The following is an 18,450-nucleotide window of genomic DNA, read 5'->3' as shown; positions in this document are numbered from 1 at the left end:
GAGATAACTAAATAGGGGGCGCTTATTGGTACCCGTTTTCTTCCTTTAGGGTAGTAATCTAGTATTTTGTCACATATACATATAGTAATGACTGTTCATTTGTATAGTTTCTTCACGATTTTATGGATCGTCCTTTCTTTTCCATTTATAGCATTACATTTCTTATATTAGTCTATTTTCATTCACTCCATTTCACAATATGGTCTGGTTATTACCATTATTAAATTTATATTTTGTTTAGAATGTCCGATTCTCACTCACTATATATATTGTCATATTATTCATTACTAGGACACTCTAATGATTGGCTGAATAGTTTTTTCTTGTCACAAATGTTTTTTTGTAGCTATATTATAATCATGTTAGTTATATTTTCGAGTGAGTCTTTTTCTTTGTATGCCTAGCGATATATATCGCCTTACATCTTTTGATTATCATTGTGGGACACCAATTTATTTTTGGATTATGTCCTATGTTCCCATTTAATCTTTTTCTTGTGATAGGCTACATTGTCCGGTGAGTTGTTTTTTATTCCACCAATAGTAGGGTTATTATGCAACACACCTTTGATTTCGCATTGGTTTTACAATAACCAATAGTATTACGGATAATTTCTCACACCCCTTTCCAATACGTGGTTACGTAGCCATACGATGCTTGGTAGGCAAGGCCATACGGAAAGAATCCCTATAGGCAGTAGGTTCGTCCACGTCATTTTTAGTAGGCAGTGTTACATGAAAAGGAATCAGATTGGTAGTGGGTGCGTCTACGTCATCCCCAACAACAATATGTTGAAAACGGATTAAAAACATGTATGTATATAACCTTTTGCAATACAATTTGAAACATTTAAGTAACCATTCACAAACTTGAGTTCCGGTTCACTCCGACACAGTTCAAAATCCCACATTGTTCACATATATCGAACTATATATGATATAAAGTGATTACGTTGTTGAATAGGATTCAGTTTAAAACTTCAGTTCCGGTTCACCTTGACACAGTCTAAAACCCCACATCACTCACATATATTGATCTATATATTATACAGAATGACTATCCTGTCTAATAGAAATAAGTTTGAATTTATACAAATGCATTTATTTGAAGTATTTTTCAAAATATGGTATTACATCTCACTTTACAGCATTAGATTTGTGATAAAGAGTATATATACATGCACATATACATTTATGTTTATTTCAAAAATGTGAAGTATATGCCATAGATGAAGGGTTAATTAACTGAGGATCCTCCCCTTGATGGAGAACCCCAGGTGTTTGTTATATTGTATAATTGACATAACTGGTAAGTTTGGTGTGTGTATATATATATATGAGAGCTATGATCAGTATGCCTTATATGCCTGATGAAACAGCACTACAGCTGAGAAACACGTTGCATGTAAATAAGGAGGGTACATATCATGTCCCAATCCTTTTGTTCCTGTTTTTAATTTTTTTAACATTTTAATAAATCCAATTTTTTCACTTGATATTGGAATGGCTACTGATCATTACTACTAATCACATCACCTTCTACCTATCATCTACATTGGGATCAATTCTGCTCTGTGTGGGAGTCCCTGGCACTACTATCATCACTCGCCTGACCTGTGAAGCTGCCCTGCTTGGCAGCCTGCTTTCCAGTCTGAGAAGGGAGAGCCCAAGGTATTCCTGGTGACACGCTGGATGTTTCAGCAAGCTGGGTTGCTGTTGAGTACCCAGTCTGTATCTAATAGCACTGTCTGAGTGCTCCTAAAAAATGTGAGTACCCTGTTGTGGGTGATTTACTTTTTTCAATTGTCTCTATTGGTACACACAAGCACCTCTCTTAATTCTTCTCTTCTGAACAAAGTAGATAAAGCAGAGATCTGACCCTTTTGGGAATTTGCTGAAAAACCCTGCTCCAAGCCTTCTTGAAGAAAATACAAAATCCTGGGAATCCTAGCTCTACTCCATGAGCAACTCTTGGATTCACACCAATAAAGACATGTATGCCCTATCTTATGGAAAATCTTCCTATTTACAGGCTTACATGCCTGAATTAAGGTATTTTATGAACGAATCAAAGAAACCTCGCTTGTATAGAAGCAAGCGTCCAATCTCCAAGAAATCAGCTTTAGAAAAAACTAGACTTGGGTGGAAGAAGGGAGCCTGAATAAGAGGTCCTTCCTCAACAGAAATGTCCAAGGTTGCAGAGATGACCTGCTCACCAGATCGGCATACCAAATCCTGCAAGGCCACGTAGAATCGAGAAGGATCACTGAAGCCTTCCCGAATTTAATTTGAACAATTACCCAGCAAAGAAGCACAAATGGGGGAATAGAAATTCTAGACAAAAAAAAAACAAAGAACTGTCCAGGCAGTTATCTCGGACTGGGTGCCCTGGACCTGGACCCGAAACCCAAAAGTCAGGCAGTCTGACAAGACATCACGAAATTCAACTCCGGCCGACCCCATTTAAAAATCAGGTTGGAGAATACTCCCAGATGGAGTCCCCACAGAAAAGTCTGTCTACTCAGAAAAGACAAGTCCCAAGCGTCCACCCCTGGGATATGGATTGCCGACAGATAGCAAGAATGAAACTGGTCCGAAGCCAACTGAGGCCAGACCAGAAGAGCTGTGAAGCTCGCTCTCAGTTGCAGGAAGTCTATAAAAAGAACAGACTTCGCTTGAGTCCACACGCTGCTAAATCATGTTTCCTGGAATAGGAGATCCAGAGACAACCACCATAGAAAAAAAAAAGTTATATGAGGAGACAAGTTTGCATAGTCTCTGTTATCTGAATAGGTCTGAGGCGGAAAGAACAAATAGAATTTCAAGTGACAAGGCGCTGCTCATTCTATCAACCTTAGAAGGATGAAGGTTGAATGGAACTCACCAGGGATGGAACCAGTAACCCTCAAGTTGTTACAAAACTTGGTCGCAGTGCCTTAGCATGCTAAGCCGTCACCAGCAGCCCGAATACTTCTATATACAGAGCCACTGAAGGCCGAAAAGTGGACTGAAGGACTAAACCAGTATAGATAGACCCTGATTTCCTGACCACAGTCAAAAAAATCATCATTGATATGGAATGCATCATGATTCCCAAGAAAACTACCCTTGTGCTTGGAACTAATGAACATTTTTCCAAAGTCACCTTCCACCCGTGAGCTCACGGGAAGTACAACACCATGTCTGTGTAAATCTTGCTTACAGTAAAGATGATACCTGTACTAGGATATTAGCCAGATAGGGCACTATTGTAATGCCCCGTAACTGAAGCACCGCCAACAGCGATCCCAGAGCCTCCGTAAGAACTCGGAACTGTGGAAGGACCACGAACAGGGAAGAGTTTGTCCAGAAAGGCAAACCCTAAAACTGGAGAGGATTCTCGTGAACGGCACATGAAGGCACTTAACGCTCAATCTACCCATGACATAAATTGACCCTCTAGGATCAAAGAAGAAATGGAATAACTTAAAAAGGTTTCCATCTTGAAGGACAGCACCCTTCTTAAAAAATGGTCTGAAGAGTCCCCTTTTTCAGGAACCACAACCTGACCAGTAAACCCAGATCCTGTACCAGTATTAGAACTGGAACAACCACTCCAAGGATCTGAGAGGTCTCATACACAGTGTAAGGGTGTCTATTCCTTTGTCTGATCCTCAGACAATCTTGAAATCAGAAACTGCCTCTGAGAGGAAAACATTTGAGCTTGAAACCAAACTTGCGCTAAAACAGAAAGTCAGACCCCTACAAGATCCAATCCCGGACCGGGGCATGTTCCCCATGCTGTCTTTGATTCAACAGCAGGTAATGTGTTCACCAAAATCTTGGTCTTAGAACATATTCCATAAAACAAGGCTCTAACCATAAGGTTCCAAGAGCCGGAACAGAGTCACCTATGCTCCCAGTTTGATAACTGGAAGAGAATTGAAATTAAGGAATTAGTCAATTGAAAGTTTTATCTCGTCCTGGATTTTATCCAGGGAAAGTACTGACTAATAGCCTCATACAATGCATCAAACCAATATGCCGTCACACCAGTGACGGTAAAGTACACAGATGGTTGCCATAGTAAACCCTATATTGTGTCCCATTACTAAATGTTATCCCTAGGAGTATCCTCTAAGGGTATAGAAGTTCTCGTAGTGATAGTTGAAACTACTCCTTCCCCCTTAAGAAATGTCGTCCGGAAACAGTCTTTGAAGAAAACGCAGGGCACTGCATGTGGGCCAGAAAATTTTGACGGAAACTTATGTGAAAAATTTGTGGTCATTGTTAACAGACTCTCAGACAGCAATCACTGTAGAGGGAGTCAGTTCAAAAAATAAAAAATAAATTGGAGAAATCATTCCATAGGAAACTATACAGATCCTTTAATCTGAAAAGTAACTTTATCCTTGTGTGTGTCTGTTTCATCTTCAGTCACAAGAGATGAACTAACAAAGGAACAGCTGAAAGTCATTTATTATAATGTACACCGAACAAAATGTTACGGTCTCTTTATAAATTTGATAGTATGTATGTATGTATGTATGTATGTATGTATGTATGTATGTATGTATTGGGTACTTGTAAAGCGCGGCTAATCACCCGTAAGGGTCTCAAGACGCTGCTTATTTTATCAACCACTGAAATTGAACCTGCAACTCTTGGGTTGCTACAGAGTTTAGCCCCAGTGTCTTAGCATGCTGAGCTATCTGACCGGCTATACTCATTTGTGTGTGTTTTTATACCATCCTAAGTCACAAAGGATGAAATAACAAGAAACAGCTGCAATTCTTTTAACAAAATTTACACACTTAATATTTAAAGAGACAGTACCATTTTTTAAGAACATCTTATTTCTGTCGTGCAGAAACAAACCAATATTAATATTGCTGTAACTAGACATTGCTAAGGACATCAAAGCAATGTCTATGCAAGGAACCACAGAGCACTGCCTGTGGGTAAGCAATAATTGCGGACACTATAGGTAGAAAATTGTGGAAAGTATTGACTGGTGTTACCAGACTTCTAAACAGTCACTTTAGAAGGAGTTTTTAAAATAAAAATGAACATGAGCAAATATGTTACTATCTCTTTAAATTTTAAAAGGGTAACATTTTTTCCTTTTTAATAACTTGCAGTAAATAGGGCAAAAACAGCGTAAATAATTTTGCTAGTTTATCAATACCCCTCAGCAGTATGTACTCTAACCCGGAGACCCATCGCAACTCAAAGCAATGTCTATGCAAGGGAATAAATAGACTACAATTACGCTTAAAATATGTTAAAACATCTCCTTGGATCTTCTAAGAATGATCCATATATAGAGAGAGGAACAGGGGGCGTTACTCCCAATGACCACCCTCGTGGGTGTTGACATAATCTATCTCCCGATCGGCATGTAGATCCATTGAACCGCCGGAAGATTAATAGCGCGTCATGTAAACAGTGTCACTCCAAGGACCGCTTCAAGATCATTGACACAACAAATAACTCTCGGGCGGGATGTTTGATTTATTGAACCGCCGGGAGACAAAAAAAAGGCACGCAATGTAAAAGACACCTTCAAGGACCGCCCTTCGTGGGCGTATGCAGAATTTAACCATACAGTCATCTCCCAGTCGGCATTGTTTTCTGTACCCCCCGGGAGATGTGATAAAGTGCAGTGTGACAAAAAAGGTGCTCAGAACCGCCAAAGCTTCCATCCTGAAGCATAGGGAAAAAAGTCGCACATTAGGCATCTTCCGGTCGGCATTGCTCTCTTATGTAACCGCCGGGAGATGTGACAGATTATCAAGGGGAATCTGAACCCTGGCCCCGAGTCAATTATCCTGCCTAGGGAAATATCAGCAGTGTCATCTCCCGGGTGGCATGTAGTTAATGAAACCGCCGGGAGATTAGGTCTTCCTAAAGAGCCCAAGAAGCTGACAGATTGCCCCTTCAACAGGGAAACTGTCCGATCGGCATGTTAGGTCTACATGTGCTGTCTAGAAGTGCCTCCCATCAAAGGAGAAAATATACCTGAATTAAGAGCCCATCTTTTTCTCTAAGGGCTACTATTCACAATTTGATTTGAAATCCGTGGACTCATCGTATCTTAAAAAATAAATTGCTGGAGTTACAGATATGTAATCCTCTCAGATTTATATTTCTTTTGCACACAATGTTAGAACCCAAGGATTTGGTCTTGCTGGTGTCAATACATATTGCTTACTTCAGTCTACTTCCATGACTTTTGCCCTTATTTTTTCCATTCATTAAAGGGACATGAAACCCAAAAATGTCTTTCAGGATTTAGACAGAGAATACAATTTTAAACAACTTTCCAATTTACTTTTATTATTACATTTTCTTCATTCTATGTATTCTGAAGGAGCAGTAATGATATACTGGGAGCTAAACTCATAGGGTGAGCCAATGACAAAAGGCATTTATGTGGAGCCACCAATCAGCAGCTACCTCTCAGTAATGCTTTGCTGCTCCTGAGCCTAACTAGTTATTTTCAACAAAGGACAGCAAGAAAAAATTGACTAACTGCTCCCTTTTGAGTTTACCCAGGTGTCACATAACTTCTCACTTTGTTGTCAATCTATGCCTAAATGCAATTTCACATTTTGATTTAGTTTTCATTTTCATGCATTTATTTGGCAGGATACTCTATCACTTTATATTACATCCCTACTGTTAGAGACTCTGCATAAACTTTAAAGATTAAACTCCTGATTCTATGAACACAGCAAATATAGCTCTGTATTCTGAGAACTAACTCTTGACCACTTCTCTAGCAAATATACGCTACAGAATCACTTACCTTGCATTCCTCATCCAGCAGATCCAGTATCCCAAGTCTACCCTCAATTAGATCTATACAGGGCTGATTGTCATAGAAATCTATGAGGGTCCAAGGGATCTGCTCCTGTATGTAGTCGGTCTGTTCCAACTGGAAAACATGCTATAAATGAGGAAAAGTTATTCATTTGATAAATACTTTACTAACTACTTTTTTGTGGCATACATTCCAAATTCACTTGAAACCAATGATTTTTGTACATTTTGTAAAAATACACCCGCAGTCTCTAGACACTTGTTATTCAACAGGCATTAAGGTGCAAAAAAAATAAATACTTAAATTTGTTAGAGTATTTTATTATTGCACTGTAGAATGCATATCCTATATAATAGAAGGCCAAGTGTGTTTGTCCGAAGCTGTCATGCGCAGTAGAGACTGCGCGCGAGGACAAACACACCTGGCCTTCCAACTGACCTCCTGGCGTTGTGTGGTGGAGGAGTGGGCATCGGGTGCGACGTGGACGTGACCAGGCGGGTGAGACGTCGGCATGACCCGGGCGTGGCCAGATGCCGGGAGACAGAGCTCTAAAGAGGGGGGATAGAGAGCAGAAAAGTCAGGGTGGATAGAAACAGCAAGAGGGGGGGAGAGAGACAGCAAAAGAGAGGGGGGGAGAGAGACAGCAAAAGAGAGGGGGGGAGAGAGACAGCAAAAGAGAGGGGGGGGAGAGAGACAGCAAAAGAGAGGGGGGGGAGAGAGACAGCAAAAGAGAGGGGGGGGGAGAGACAGCAAAAGAGAGGGGGGGAGAGAGGCAGCAAAAGAGAGGGGGGGAGAGAGGCAGCAAAAGAGAGGGGGGGAGAGAGGCAGCAAAAGAGAGGGGGGGAGAGAGGCAGCAAAAGAGAGGGGGGAGAGAGAGGCAGCAAAAGAGAGGGGGGAGAGAGAGGCAGCAAAAGAGAGGGGGGAGAGAGAGGCAGCAAAAGAGAGGGGGGAGAGAGGCAGCAAAAGAGAGGGGGGGAGAGAGGCAGCAAAAGAGAGGGGGGGAGAGAGGCAGCAAAAGAGAGGGGGGGAGAGAGGCAGCAAAAGAGAGGGGGGGGAGAGAGGCAGCAAAAGAGAGGGGGGGAGAGAGGCAGCAAAAGAGAGGGGGGGAGAGAGGCAGCAAAAGAGAGGGGGGGAGAGAGGCAGCAAGAGAGGGGGGGAGAGAGGCAGCAAAAGAGAGGGGGGGAGAGAGGCAGCAAAAGAGAGGGGGGGAGAGAGGCAGCAAAAGAGAGGGGGGGAGAGAGGCAGCAAAAGAGAGGGGGGGAGAGAGGCAGCAAAAGAGAGGGGGGGAGAGAGGCAGCAAAAGAGAGGGGGGGAGAGAGACAGCAAAAGAGAGGGGGGGAGAGAGACAGCAAAAGAGAGGGGGGGAGAGAGACAGCAAAAGAGAGGGGGGGAGAGAGACAGCAAAAGAGAGGGGGGAGACAGCAAAAGAGAGGGGGGGGAGAGAGACAGCAAAAGAGAGGGGGGGGGGGAGAGAGACAGCAAAAGAGAGGGGGAGAGAGAGACAGCAAAAGAGAGGGGGGGAGAGAGACAGCAAAAGAGAGGGGGGGGAGAGAGACAGCAAAAGAGAGGGGGGGGAGAGAGAGAGCAAAAGAGAGGGGGGGGGGGGAGAGAGAGAGCAAAAGAGAGGGGGGGGGGGAGAGAGAGAGCAAAAGAGAGGGGGGGGGGAGAGAGACAGCAAAAGAGAGGGGGGAGAGAGACAGCAAAAGAGAGGGGGGAGAGAGACAGCAAAAGAGAGGGGGGAGAGAGACAGCAAAAGTGAGGGGGGAGAGAGACAGCAAAAGAGAGGGGGGGAGAGAGACAGCAAAAGAGAGGGGGGGAGAGAGACAGCAAAAGAGAGGGGGGAGAGAGACAGCAAAAGAGAGGGGGAGAGAGAGACAGCAAAAGAGAGGGGGGAGAGAGACAGCAAAAGAGAGGGGGAGAGAGAGACAGCAAAAGAGAGGGGGGAGAGAGACAGCAAAAGAGAGGGGGGGAGAGAGACAGCAAAAGAGAGGGGGGGAGAGAGACAGCAAAAGAGAGGGGGGGAGAGAGACAGCAAAAGAGAGGGGGGGAGAGAGACAGCAAAAGAGAGGGGGGGGAGAGAGACAGCAAAAGAGAGGGGGGGGAGAGAGACAGCAAAAGAGAGGGGGGGAGAGAGACAGCAAAAGAGAGGGGGGGGAGAGAGACAGCAAAAGAGAGGGAGGGGAGAGAGACAGCAAAAGAGAGGGGGGGAGAGAGACAGCAAAAGAGAGGGGGGAGAGAGACAGCAAAAGAGGGGGGGGAGAGAGACAGCAAAAGAGAGGGGGGGAGAGAGACAGCAAAAGAGAGGGGGGAGAGAGACAGCAAAAGAGAGGGGGGAGAGAGACAGCAAAAGAGAGGGGGGAGAGAGACAGCAAAAGAGAGGGGGGAGAGAGACAGCAAAAGAGAGGGGGGAGAGAGACAGCAAAAGAGAGGGGGGAGAGAGACAGCAAAAGAGAGGGGGGAGAGAGACAGCAAAAGAGAGGGGGGAGAGAGACAGCAAAAGAGAGGGGGGAGAGAGACAGCAAAAGAGAGGGGGGGAGAGAGACAGCAAAAGAGAGGGGGGAGAGAGACAGCAAAAGAGAGGGGGGAGAGAGACAGCAAAAGAGAGGGGGGAGAGAGACAGCAAAAGAGAGGGGGGAGAGAGACAGCAAAAGAGAGGGGGGAGAGAGACAGCAAAAGAGAGGGGGGAGAGAGACAGCAAAAGAGAGGGGGGAGAGAGACAGCAAAAGAGAGGGGGGAGAGAGACAGCAAAAGAGAGGGGGGGAGAGAGACAGCAAAAGAGAGGGGGGGAGAGAGACAGCAAAAGAGGGGGGGGGAGAGAGACAGCAAAAGAGAGGGGGGGGGGAGAGAGACAGCAAAAGAGAGGGGGGGGGGAGAGACAGCAAAAGAGGGGGGGGGAGAGAGACAGCAAAAGAGAGGGGGGGAGAGAGACAGCAAAAGAGAGGGGGGAGAGAGACAGCAAAAGAGAGGGGGGAGAGAGACAGCAAAAGAGAGGGGGGGAGAGAGACAGCAAAAGAGAGGGGGGGAGAGAGACAGCAAAAGAGAGGGGGGGAGAGAGACAGCAAAAGAGAGGGGGGGAGAGAGACAGCAAAAGAGAGGGGGGGAGAGACAGCAAAAGAGAGGGGGGGGAGAGAGACAGCAAAAGAGAGGGGGGGGAGAGAGACAGCAAAAGAGAGGGGGGGGAGAGAGACAGCAAAAGAGAGGGGGGGGGAGAGAGACAGCAAAAGAGAGGGGGGGGAGAGAGACAGCAAAAGAGAGGGGGGGGGAGAGAGACAGCAAAAGAGAGGGGGGGGAGAGAGACAGCAAAAGTGAGGGGGGGGAGAGAGACAGCAAAAGTGAGGGGGGGGAGAGAGACAGCAAAAGAGAGGGGGGAGAGAGTGCACAAAAGAGAGGGGGGAGAGAGTGCACAAAAGAGAGGGGGGAGAGAGTGCACAAAAGAGAGGGGGGAGAGAGTGCACAAAAGAGAGGGGGGAGAGAGTGCACAAAAGAGAGGGGGGAGAGAGTGCACAAAAGAGAGGGGGGAGAGTGCACAAAAGAGAGGGGGGAGAGTGCACAAGAGAGAGGGGAAGAGTGCACAAAAGAGAGAGGGGAAGAGTGCACAAAAGAGAGGGGGAGAGAGTGCAAAAGAGAGAGGGGGAGAGAGTGCAAAAGAGAGAGGGGGGAGAGAGTGCAAAAGAGAGGGGGGGGAGAGAGACAGCAAAAGTGAGGGGGGAGAGAGACAGCAAAAGTGAGGGGGGAGAGAGACAGCAAAAGAGAGGGGGGAGAGAGTGCACAAAAGAGAGGGGGGAGAGAGTGCACAAAAGAGAGGGGGGAGAGAGTGCACAAAAGAGAGGGGGGAGAGAGTGCACAAAAGAGAGGGGGGAGAGTGCACAAAAGAGAGGGGGGAGAGTGCACAAAAGAGAGAGGGGAAGAGTGCACAAAAGAGAGGGGGAGAGAGTGCAAAAGAGAGAGGGGGAGAGAGTGCAAAAGAGAGAGGGGGGAGAGAGTGCAAAAGAGAGAGGGGGGAGAGAGTGCAAAAGAGAGGGGGGAGAGTGCAAAAGAGAGGGGGGGAGAGTGCAAAAGAGAGGGGGGAGAGAGTGCAAAAGAGAGGGGGGAGAGAGTGCAAAAGAGAGGGGGGAGAGAGTGCAAAAGAGAGGGGGAGAGTATAAAAGAGAGGGGGAGAGTACAAAAGAGAGGGGGAGAGAGCGCAAAAGAGTGGGGGGAGAGAGCGCAAAAGAGTGGGGGGAGAGAGCGCAAAAGAGTGGGAAGAGAGAGCGCAAAAAAGAGTGGGAAGAGAGAGCGCAAAAGAGTGGGGGGAGAGAGCGCAAAAGAGTGGGGGGAGAGAGCGCAAAAGAGTGGGGGGAGACAGTGCAAAAGAGAGGGGGGAGAGAGTGCAAAAGAGAGGGGGGAGAGAGTGCAAAAGAGGGGGAGAGTATAAAAGAGAGGGGGAGAGTACAAAAGAGAGGGGGAGAGAGCGCAAAAGAGTGGGGGGAGAGAGCGCAAAAGAGTGGGGGGAGAGAGCGCAAAAGAGTGGGGGGAGAGAGCGCAAAAGAGTGGGGGGAGAGAGCGCAAAAGAGTGGGGGGAGAGCGCAAAAGAGTGGGGGGAGAGAGCGCAAAAGAGAGGGGAGAGAGCGCAAAAGAGAGGGGAGAGAGCGCAACTGAGAATGGGGAGAGAGCGCAAAAGAGAGGGGGGATAGAGAGAGAGCAAGGGGTGGGACCGCTGTACTGCAAAAAATGGCCCGTGTACACAGGCTTTAGGACTAGTAGATATATAAAACACACATATTACTAGTGCAGTAGTAAAACAGTGATGCTTCATCACTGATTGTGTTCAGCTATGATCACTAGTACATTGCTGCTCTGGGATAACTTTATACTATGGCCTAGATGACAAAAATATTACAGCTATTGCGCATTAACAGTGCTCAAGAGCAATCAATAGCACTGTTATTTTTGCCGAATTTGTTTTTTATCGCTTGAGTAATAGCCTAGGGGTGTACTAACATTACATGTCAGATAGCGCAGGTGTACTAAATTTCTCATGTATGCCTAGATTACTAGTGGAGCGTAAAATTGTGCTTCTGCGAGCGCAGTATTTGCGCTCACTCAGCATTACCAGCGCAAGCAAATGTGCGCTGGTATTACAAGTAATGCGCAATGCGTACATGACCTCGCATTCACATTGCATGAAAGCTTGGAGCACACGACAGCGCACTTCCATAGGCTCCAATGGGAGCTTCATTCTGATGCCGTCATACACGGCACAGAACTTAGCGCAGCACATTTAAAATATATATCTATATGAATATATATTTATGTGTTTATACACACATATTAACACAAATATATTTTTATACAAGCATATACAGTACATAAATATTTGCAGTTTTAACAGAGTGCCCATAGGTCGCAAAGTAAAGGCTCTTTTCAGTGGCATATTTTTTTTATTATTTTCTTCTTTTTAACACCCCAGACCAGCTCAATTTAACCCCTAAAAAATGCTTTGTGAATTTATTATTGGGGGGGGGATGCTAATATGTTTTATTTTATTAAAGGCACTATACACTCTAATGATGAGCAACAATGAGTTACACTTAAAGGGATATTCCAGACAAAACTTGAAACCACATGGGTGCATTTCGGTATTGAACAGAAGAAATTTTGCAATATACATGCATTACCAAAATGCTTCTAATAAAAGCTATAGCCGTTTCAAATATGTATTTAAGTATGCTCCGTGCATCAGCATTTTAAACACAGCACTTGCTCAGAGAGCCTAAGCTGCTTGTACCATCTGGTAAAGACTACATTTGTTAATTGCTGACATGATACAAGCCCCACTGATGATCTGAGCAGCTGCATTATATAAAATGTGGTTGCAGTAACAATATATAGCTAATATCTAGTTATGCTTCACATGCACGTGCAGAGAAAAAATGTTAACACTAAAACAGGGATAACTTTTACTAGAAGCATTTTGCCAATATATTGCAAATATGTTTCTATTCAAAGATGTACTAAACCTATGTGCATTTATATTTTTACTGGAATGTCCCTTTAATAAAAGGACAAAATGCCAATGATTCTAAAACTAGCTTCCTAAACATAAGAGGAAAATGCATTAAAATGTGAAATGATGCATTAATTTGTGCACATGAAGAACTGCATTTACATAGATCTATTACATGAGGCTGTAGCTGAATAGATACCCAATTGAACTGTTGCTGAAGCTTCTCATTAGCATAGTTAATGCAGAATTGTTCAAAGCTGTTCACCTTGAAAGTCTCAAACCTAAAAGGAGAAAAGTTTGTCAGTGACAAAGGAAGGAAAACTATGAGCCTGTAAAGTGTGCAGGACATTAGGGGATTATTACGACACAGCTAATAGGGATATCAATTATGTATTCAAAATATCATTACAATCATTTTTGCAACGTAGATATTTGATATTTTAAGAAGCAATTATTGCTAGAGTTATATTAAGCAGTTTACTGTTGTCCAAATTTGATTTAATTTTTTTTGCAGTCTTGAAGCAGCACAAAGTAATACCCCTTAAAATGTCTTGAGTATTGTTTAGATCTCATTTGTTGTGGCCTGCTAATAAATGAGACCTGATACAGATCAGCTAGTCAAGCATAACTGCTTGGGCCATATATACATACATTACAAGTCCAAAAATTTGGACACAATTACCCATAGATCGGTTTTACTTTATTACTACTACTTTCGAACAATAGTAGTCATAAAAACTAGGCCTGTGCATTTGGCAACTTCGTTAGCTACACGATGGCGTTAACACACGCCGAGCATTTACTTCTAAGAAAGATGGTCTCTAAGCCGAAACGTCAACATTTATCTGATGGAGATTTTTGGATTATGAATTAATTGTTGAATAAACTCTGATGAATAAAATCCTGTGAGTGCCCTCATACTTGGAAATATATATAAATATATATATATATATATATATATATATATATATATATATATATATATATATATATATATATATATATATATATATATATATATATATATATATATATATATATATCACTCTCACTTTCCAAACTTAATGCCAGGGTGCCAGCAGATGAATATGCACAGTAAAGGAAGGCACTCACTGGTCTTTTTCTTCAAATTAACTTTAATAATCGTGACGTTTCGGGGACACACTCCCCTTCCTCAGACAAAGACAAACTAAAAGTGACTGGACTTATAAAGCCAAACAAACCCCTCCCAGTGAAAATTGCGCCAAAACGGTTACCATGGTGATCCTCAAAAACATTATAGTCATGTGATGAGTGTTACTCCTGTGAATTAATGCTGTTCAACAAACTGTACCATGTTCACACATATGTATATTGCAACATATATAAATATTCAAAAATTACATTAAAATATGTGAAAAACAAACTGATATAAAAAGCATACTGTACCAATAACCACATAAAGTGAACATATATTATGGTATCTAATCAATCGGAGTAACACTCATCACATGACTATAATGTTTTTGAGGATCACCATGGTAACCGTTTTGGCGCAATTTTCACTGGGAGGGGTTTGTTTGGCTTTATAAGTCCAGTCACTTTTAGTTTGTCTTTGTCTGAGGAAGGGGAGTGTGTCCCCGAAACGTCACGATTATTAAAGTTAATTTGAAGAAAAAGACCAGTGAGTGCCTTCCTTTACTGTGTATATGTATATATATATATATATATATATATATATATATATATATATATATATATATATATATATATATATATATATATATACACACATATATACATACACACATACAAATACATACATACCGGTAGCCTAGCACTCCAACCAATACGGTGTATCCAAGACCTGGGTGCAATCTTCAATGTTGTGTGTGCATATGTTTTATGCATAGAAGGGCACTCTCAAGCGTTTTTTTTTATCTGTCAAATTAAATTGCCGATTTAAGATACTATTTGTCTGGAAGAAGGCCCAAATAGGGGCAGAAACGTTGACTATAACCATTTAAAGGGCCACTAAAATATTTCTTTCATGATTCAGATAGAACATACAAATTTAAACAACATTACAATTTACTTCTATTATTTATTTTGTTTCATTTTTTAGATATCCTTATTTGAAGAAAAAAGCAATGCACATGGGTGAGCCAATCACGAGGCTTCTATGTGCAGCAACCAATCAGCAGCTACTGAGCATATCTAGATATGCTTTTCAGCAAAGAATATCAACAGAATAAAACAAATTAGATAATAGAAGTAAATTAGAAAGATGTTTAAAAATGCATTATCTTTCTAAATCATGAAAGAAAAAAATGTGGGTATCATGGCCCTTTAAATTTGAACTTTCGATGTATGGATAATAAATCAAGTATTTGATGGATAAAAAATGCCTGAGTGCCCTTCTATGCATAAAGTGTGTGTGTATATATATATATATATATATATATATATATATATTCATATTCTTCTACAAAAACAAAATTTATGCTTACCTGATAAATTTATTTCTCTTGTGGTGTATCCAGTCCACGGGTTCATCCATTACTTGTGGGATATTCTCCTTCCCAACAGGAAGCTGCAAGAGGACACCCACAGCAGAGCTGTCTATATAGCTCCTCCCCTAACTGCCACCTCCAGTCATTCGACCGAAGACAAGCAAGAAAAAAGGAGAAACTATAGGGTGCAGTGGTGACTGTAGTTTAAAAATAAAAAATACCTGCCTTAAAATGACAGGGCGGGCCGTGGACTGGATACACCACAAGAGAAATACATTTATCAGGTAAGCATAAATTTTGTTTTCTCTTGTAAAGGTGTATCCAGTCCACGGGTTCATCCATTACTTGTGGGATACCAATACCAAAGCTTTAGTACACAGATGAAGGGAGGGACAAGGCAGGCACTTAAACGGAAGGCACCACTGCCTGTAAGACCTTTCTCCCAAAAATAGCCTCCGAGGAAGCAAAAGTATCAAATTTGTAGAATTTAGAAAAAGTATGAAGCGAAGACCAAGTCGCCGCCTTACAAATCTGTTCAACAGAAGCCTCATTTTTAAAAGTCCAAGTGGAAGCCCCCGCTCTAGTGGAATGAGCTGTAATTCTTTTAGGAGGCTGCTGGCCAGCAGTCTCATAAACTAAGCGGATTAAGCTTCTCAGCCAAAAAGAAAGAGAAGTTGCCGAAGCCTTTTGGCCTCTCCTCTGTCCAGAGTAGACAACAAACAAAGCAGACGTTTGACGAAAATCCTTCGTAGCTTGTAAATAAAACTTTAAAGCACGAACTACATCAAGATTGTGTAATAGACGTTCCTTCTTAGAGGAAGGATTAGGACATAATGAAGGAACAACAATCTCCTGATTGATATTCTTATTAGATACCACTTTAGGAAGAAACCCAGGTTTGGTACGTAAAACTACCTTATCTGCATGGAAAATTAGATAAGGGGAATCACACTGTAAAGCAGATAACTCCGAAACTCTTCTAGCCAAGGAGATAGTTACTAAAAACAGAACTTTCCAAGATAAAAGTTTAATATCTATGGAAAGCAAAGGTTCAAACGGAACCCCTTGAAGAACTTTAAGAACTAAATTTAAACTCCATGGTGGAGCAACAGGTTTAAACACAGGCTTGATTCTAACCAAAGCCTGACAAAACGCCTGAACGTCTGGAACCTCAGCCAGACGTTTGTGCAAAAGAATAGACAGAGCAGAAATCTGTCCCTTTAAGGAACAAGCTGACAATCCCTTCTCCAATCCCTCTTGGAAAAAGGATAATATCCTGGGAATCCTGACTTTACTCCATGAGTAACCCTTGGATTCACACCAATGAAGATATTTACACCATATTTTATGATAGATTTTCCTGGTGACAGGCTTTCGAGCCTGAATAAAGGTATCAATGACCAACTCGGAAAAACCACGCTTTGATAGAATCAAGCGTTCAATCTCCAAGCAATCAGATGCAGAGAAATTAGATTTGGATGTTTGAAGGGACCTTGAAGTAGAAGGTCCTGCCTTAGCGGCAGAGTCCATGGTGGAAAGGATGACATGTCCACCAGATCTGCATACCAAGTCCTGTGTGGCCACGTAGGAGCTATCAAGATCACCGAAGCTCTCTCCTGCTTGATCTTGGCAATCAGACGAGGGAGCAGTGGAAATGGTGGAAACACATAAGCCAGGCTGAAGGACCAGGGTGCTGTTAGAGCATCTATCAGCGCTGCCTTGGGATCCCTGGACCTGGACCCGTAATGAGGAAGCTTGGTGTTCTGACGAGACACCATGAGATCCAGTTCTGGTTTGCCCCATAGTTGAATCAACTGGGCAAATACCTCCGGATGGAGCTCCCACTCCCCCGGATGAAAAGTCTGCCGACTTAGAAAATCCGCCTCCCAGTTCTCTACTCCTGGGATATGGATAGCTGAGAGATCGCAAGAGTGAACCTCTGCCCATAGAATTATCTTTCAAACCTCCAACATCGCCAGGGAACTCCTTGTTCCCCCCTGATGGTTGATATAGGCTACAGTCGTGATATTGTCCGACTCTGATACAGTTGTGATATTGTGGACTCTGAGCTAGCTGAGGCCAAGCCTGAAGAGCATTGAATATCGCTCTTAGTTCCAGAATGTTTATTGGAAGGAGGGCCTCCTCCTGAGTCCACGAACCCTGAGCCTTCAGGGAGTTCCAGACTGCACCCCAGCCCAGAAGGCTGGCATCTGTTGTTACTATAGTCCATTCTGGCCTGCGGAAACTCATTCCTCTGGACAGATGGACCCGAAAAGAGAATCCCTGGTCTCTTGATCCAGATTTAGTAGAAGGGACAAATCTGTGTAATCCCCATTCCACTGATTGAGCATGCAAAGTTGCATTGGTCTGAGATGTAGGCGAGCAAACGGAACTATGTCCATTGCCGCTACCATTAAGCCGATTACTTCCATACACTGAGCCACTGACGGACAAGTGGAATAAAGAGCACGGCAGGAAGTTAGAAGCTTAGACAACCTGACCTCTGTCAGAAAAATTTTCATTTCTACTGAATCTATCAGAGTTCCTAGGAAGGAAACTCTTGTGAGAGGGGAGAGAGAACTCTTTCCTTCGTTCACCTTCCACCCGTGAGACCTCAGGAATGCCAGAACAATGTCCGTATGGGACCTGGCGATTTGAAAAGTCGATGCCTGGGGGCGGAGCCAACTGCAGATCAGAGCAGTCGCACAAAATCAGAGCTCTGCTTAAAACTGACAGAAAAACAATATTTAAACTAAATAAGAAGGCTTGAAAATTATTACTAAGTGGCCAGGAGAGATCCGGGATACCAGCAATAGCACTCACAAGACTGTAAAGAGTTTCATAGCAATCTCCTCCTAAACACCATTGGTAAAGTAGTAGGAAAGACCGCAGCTGCGGCCTACTACAGAAGAAACATGCATCTATAAATATACTGCGGTGGCTGAGTGGATTCTGAGCTGCACACTACATAGATCCTTTGCCATGGAGGAGATCTATAATATGTTACAGACCTACATGGAGGAACTGGAGAAGACATTCTGCGAGAGAATAGACGGCATTATTGAGTCGGTGAACAAAGTGAGAGAGACGACTTGAGGAGCGGAAAAGCTGCAGGCGCAACACCGACTCTAAAGACAATCCCTACAGGACCTGCTTCCCATGCATCCA

General features: G+C 43.4%; 1 protein-coding gene across 1 annotated transcript in view; it reads right to left on the bottom strand.

Annotated features, from left to right (window-relative positions):
- Positions 1-18,450, bottom strand: part of LOC128647322 (unconventional myosin-Vb-like) — a 338,426-nt gene that overhangs the window by 234,221 nt on the left and 85,755 nt on the right. The window contains exons 11-12 of the mRNA XM_053700105.1: positions 12,990-13,071; positions 6,790-6,930 (exon numbers count right to left, since the gene is read on the bottom strand). Coding sequence (XP_053556080.1) covers positions 6,790-6,930; positions 12,990-13,071 — 223 coding nt within the window. The remainder of the gene's footprint in view (positions 1-6,789; positions 6,931-12,989; positions 13,072-18,450) is intronic.

The sequence above is a fragment of the Bombina bombina genome, chromosome 2, assembly GCF_027579735.1.
Source record: "Bombina bombina isolate aBomBom1 chromosome 2, aBomBom1.pri, whole genome shotgun sequence".
NCBI classification, from domain to species: Eukaryota; Metazoa; Chordata; class Amphibia; order Anura; family Bombinatoridae; genus Bombina; species Bombina bombina.
The sequence above is the reverse complement of the archived record's forward strand: the minus strand, read 5'-3'. Positions and strand labels throughout refer to the sequence as shown.